Raw genomic sequence first — 5672 nt, 5'->3', positions numbered from 1 at the left:
ACATACATAAAATATGCCAGTAATATGCATAGGCCGCATATATTGTATACATGTCATTTAATATAGATACATGTAAAAGATAAGCATTGCTATTATTTTAGTCATATGCGGTGTGGGATGCTTTCTTGCCAGCTCCAGGCCGTGTATGGTGGATGGCCAACTCAGCCGCTGCTGCATGGAAGCAAGTACATGGAGCACAGCAACAACAGCAGCATGTCGCACACGAGATTATGGCAGCAGCAGCACAAATTGGCTCGCCAATATGCCTCTTCGATGCTGGTTACTGCCCACGGACGAGGACTGCTACGGTGGGAGCAATTTTGACGACACAGAATGGGGATTTCATTGCAGCTTTCAACGCACGTCTACCGCCTTGTTTTTCGCCCCTAATGGCGGAATCCTTGGCATGTAAAGAGGCTTTAACCTGGATCAAGGATCGGGGGCTCGCGGCTATAACAGTTTACACCGACTGTTCCGTACTCAAGGAGTTATTAGTTTCGTCTCGTTCAGAGCTTTTTTCATATGTTAGCTATTCGGTAGATGCCATTAAGGCTCTTATGTCATCTNATGTTAGCTATTCGGTAGATGCCATTAAGGCTCTTATGTCATCTTTTCTTTCTTGTTCAGTTATTTTAATTCCTAGAACTCAGAATCAGGGTGCTCACACCCTTGCTACAGTAGCCAACTCTCAAGAGGCACCGATGTACTGGGATTCAATCCCTCCGAACTCTATTTCTCACTTGTTTTAATCTACATCTACCAGTTTGGTTTTCAAAAAAAGTAAATAAATAAATAAAATACAATAAATAAATGAATAAATAGAAAGTCTAATGAAATAAACCAAATATATATATATATATAGCCAATGACCTTGTAGTCCAGTGGCATCAAACCTTTCCCTTTATACGGGAGGTGGTGGGTGGAGTCAATACTGACTACTCTTGTGCTTCAATAGGTTGAGAAAGTAGTTATGAACAGATACTGCATTGTAATAGAGTTAGTAGTATTCAAAAATATATATTTACAACAGCCCATTAAAATAGTAAAAAAATTATCTCAATCTTTTAACCCTATTTCATTTCGTAAAACGAAAGTAAGAACCATTATGGGTAGAGTGTTAATTAGGTGGCTGAAAAAAACAAGAGATACAATGAAAAATGATTAATTATGGTAAGGTAAAAAAAATCTTGAAATGTAATGATTTATATATTAATCTCAAAATCAATTAGATACAAATTATATTAGGAAAATTATATATATAAAAAAAGGCTAAATAATTATAGTACATTAATGCCAAAAAAAGTATTATTTAGTTATAATTATAATAATATTATGCTTTTATATATATATTACTTAAATAATTACACGGAAGAAGAGAATGAGAATTACCATAATGATTACAATAAATAAAAATTAGGCGATTATATTAATATTTAATTATTAAGTTAAGTATTTGCACCTAAAAAAAGATAACTATAATTTATTTTGTACCAATAATATTATACTTAAGTAGAAAAATATGTATATAGATTATCATAAAATAATATATATTTATTTTTGAGTACTACTGACTCTGTTATAATGTAGTATCTTCGAGTACAACGAGTCAACAGTTGCCTCCACTGAAGCTCGAACCCACTCCAATCATCCATGTGGAGTGTTAATCGGGACACCGGATGCCACTTTGGTCCCGATTTAACGGATGTTTAATGGAAAAATAAACGGAGGACCAAATTGGTTAAAATTTTCAAAGTCGAGGGACTTAATTGGCCACGAAAAATTGTCGAGGACCAAATTGGTAATTTCGCAATAGTCGAGGGACCATTTTGGTAATAAACTCTATATAGATATATAGATTATATAGATATATATTATTAGCATATATTAGCACTTATATATATATATATATATATATATATATATATATATATATATTACCAATTTTTATTGCCAATTACAATAAATGATTGACATTCATAATTTGATTTAATTTTACATGGCAATTGTCAATTACAATTATTAGATATTATTAGCATATATAATATGATTGATTGTTATAATTTTTGTGTCTCAGCCAGAATATGAGTACTTTAGGTAAATATTACCAAAAATTGTAACAATCAAAACCACATTTTTTTTTCAAAAAAAAAAATCAAAACCACATTCTTATCTCATTAATATTATTCTATCCTAATAATTATCATAATTACTAATAACCTATTATAATCAATTATAATTAATATTATTCTATCATTAATATTATTCTATAATAATAATAATAATTAATATTATTAATATTTAATATTATTAATATTATTATTGTTATTGTTATTATAATTACCATATTACTAAAATACCCCTACGTTTGGGCGGGAAAATTCTGGAGGAGGATAATGCTTTCATATATAATATAAATATATAGTATAAATTTAATATTATTAATATTATTATTGTTATTGTTATTATAATTACCATATTACTAAAATACCCCTACGTTTGGGCGGGAAAATTCTGGAGGAGGATAATGCTTTTATATATAGTATAGATGATTAAAAATTGTGGCAGTGGCTAAACTTATTGTAACCACGCGTTTTCTAGCCTCAACGGTATCAAGAGAAAAAAGAGATTGTGCTTAATATTAGGATTAAAAATTTTAATCAAGCTTAGAGAACATGCACATATATAGCTAGCGAAACGACACCATTTAATATGAGAGATAAAAAATAAAACTCTCAAACCACCTAGAGACTAGAAAACCTTCAAGCATATGACCTTAGGCCGGAGCCTGCCCTAACACAATTAATTAATTAATTTTGTGAGCAACACACACACACATATATATATATATATATAACAACTATCAATTTAAGGTTTTAATTAAAATAGAATACATTATTGAATTTATCATAAAGAGTTCTATTACGTGGACTTCCAAATCTTACTCCCTAAATTTTACTCCCTGATGTGGCGGGCACTAATAAGCTGTTTTTTTCATGTGGGTCCCAGTACAAATGTCTACATCAAAATTTTGTGTGTGGAGTAAAAGTTGGGAGTAGAAAATGGAGGTACACATAATATTTTCCTATCATAAAAGCTCAACCACATTGTAATAATGCAGCTAAATAGCTAATGTCACATTACAACTTACGAAGAAATGTGTACGCAAAATGCCCTTGGATATTAAAATAGTGTAAGATATGGCAAATTATACCATGCATGGACTAGTGTCTACCTCCTTGCATGGTAGATTCTGATCAAAAATAACTTTCAAATTCTGTATTTGTAGTTGACACATTCTATAAATATAGTTAACAATTTTTGTACATATAATTATCATATTATGTGTCAGCAATTATCAAGTTATTTGTTTACATGTACATAAATTGTTAATTGTAAATAAAGAATGTGTTAACGGAAAGTACAAAATTTTGTACCAGGGTTCACAATGCAATATGAACCATGGTACATGGTATAACAATTGATAAAATATAGTGTCAAGCATGAGCCATTATTTAAACAACTTTATTATTATTATCATTATTTTTGGCAACACATAGTATAAACAACAATACATCAGCAGAAAGTAATTATTAAGAAGATGACCAGTAGTAGTCCATCGATCCTCTTCATAACAACAAAGGTTTTGCTCTTAATATTCTACATCTTTTATATGGTCATAAAATAGCTGCAGCTCGATCGATCTAAGCTCCTCTCTTGGATCAGACCCTAAAATCACGTACATCAGAAAGAAAGAAAAGTCATAATTATAATATAATTTGAGTATGGAAATTTAATTTAATTGGAAAGTTAATAAGGACGGAATCTAGGTTGCACTCACTGGACATAATCAATATTGACTTTTCCGGCATTAGGGTCAGCGATGATTGCGAAGGCTTCTTGGGAGAGATCAATGGTAGATTGGCAACCGGGAGAAGGGCAACGGTCGACGATTTTGACGGTGACTTCGCCCCTGCAAGGCTGCGGAACGCCGGCGTTGGTGGGGCCGGTGCATCTCACTCTGTACATTCTCCCGCACGCAGCCCCGTTGGCGTATATGGGATCGCTAGCCGCCGCTATCAGTGTGCCTTGCTCTTGGAACCCATAGCACGCCGAAGCTGATCCCATCCCATGAGGATTAATCAATTCAAAAGGATTTCAATTTTAGGTTAGGATATGATTTAGGAAGATTATATTAATGATATCATGCTCCAACTAAAGCTTTATAGTTTATACCAAACAAAAATATCAATTTAGTCATGGCCTCACTTTTCTTTTCTTTTCTTTTCATTTGTAAATTATTCTCTCCGTACCCTTTTATGTGTCTGATTTTGTTAATTCAATTTCTCATAATGTTAAAACTAATCCTCGTTCGCACTGGGTCGACCCAATTAAAGGGCAAAGTGCTAGTCAGATTGGTTTTTTCATACAAAAGCGGTTCAGCCTCCCGACCTCTTTTAAGAGACAAGAGTACATGTCCATTCATATCAACCAAACTGGATATGTTAAGTTTAATATTAGTATATACAATTTATATATTTAAAAACTACATTAAAAGTACTATATTAAACACACAAAAAATTAAAATTATTTAAAAAGAATACAAAAAAAAAATAAACAAAAAAAAGTTGATTTGACTAATAAATAATAAACAAGATAGGTAAAATGAGACGGATGGAATATATTTTTTCCTATGTAAAATTTGAAATAACGTTTTTAATTTCAATTATGGTAGAAATTGTTACTTATGTATCATTATTTGAATTGATTTGAACAAATCTGCTACATACTAACTCCCCCAACATGTCTCCAAATACATTAGGGCCTTTTATAACCTACAACGTTAGAGACAATTCCAATTAAATTGATCAGATTATTACATTGATAATCACAAAATTACAAGTTTGATTATCTATATAATGAGTAATTTTTTATAATGAATGAAATGACAGAATTGAAGAAAATTGACCAATAAAGTATGATATAAGAGTAAAATTAGCATTGGTTCCTAAAAAGCATGGTAGACTATGCCTATGTCTAGAAATATAACTAAATGAAAGCCACAGCCCATAGGGCGGGAAACTTACGAACGTAGGGTGGTGTGTAAAATGTAGCGGTTCCGCTAATAGCAGATGTCATAACTACTAGACTCATGGCAACCAAACTCACAAGGATCACACGTTCAATCCCCATTTTTCTTTCGGAAGTATATATTATTAGCAAATGCATATATGCATGTAGCAAAGAAGAAGGAGCCAATTTATAGGCCGGGAAATGTGTGGAAAATTCCCACAACTATTTATCTTATCTATCAATCTTAGTTTCTTAGCGGAACGTCTTGCATGCAATGCCTACTTGACCTTGCGTGTATGTTGTCCTTACCCACAAGATTTAATTTGCTTCGTAATTTCTAATCTGACTTTTACGCAGCATAACATACAACATTATTCCAAACGCAATTTATGGTTTTACATTTCTAGAACAATAGACTATTCGTCCCTTTTACATTGAAATGTACCGTAACGAAAACAATTCAATATAATATATATATTTAAAAAAGGTGTACAGGGTTGTGAGTTACATTATAATATTGTACGCTTTGCAAAGTTATACGTTGTATTTTGTCAAATGCAACATGATTGAGAAAGGAATAACATATAATGTTGATTATATAT

General features: G+C 31.7%; 1 protein-coding gene across 1 annotated transcript; it reads right to left on the bottom strand.

Moving 5' to 3' along the window:
- Window positions 1–3503: 3503 nt before the first annotated feature.
- Window positions 3504–5219, bottom strand: LOC116013836 (EG45-like domain containing protein). Its single transcript, XM_031253780.1, has 3 exons — window positions 5085–5219; window positions 3839–4115; window positions 3504–3726 (listed from the first exon to the last, which is right to left on the bottom strand). The coding sequence occupies exons 1-3, from the start codon at window positions 5188–5190 to the stop codon at window positions 3720–3722; spliced, it is 390 nt and encodes a 129-aa protein (XP_031109640.1). The 5' UTR covers window positions 5191–5219; the 3' UTR covers window positions 3504–3719.
- Between the last annotated feature and the right edge of the window lie 453 nt (window positions 5220–5672).

This window comes from Ipomoea triloba, chromosome 3 (assembly GCF_003576645.1).
Source record: "Ipomoea triloba cultivar NCNSP0323 chromosome 3, ASM357664v1".
NCBI classification, from domain to species: domain Eukaryota; kingdom Viridiplantae; phylum Streptophyta; class Magnoliopsida; order Solanales; family Convolvulaceae; genus Ipomoea; species Ipomoea triloba.
Note: the sequence above shows the minus strand (reverse complement) of the source record. Positions and strands in the feature narration are given on the sequence as shown.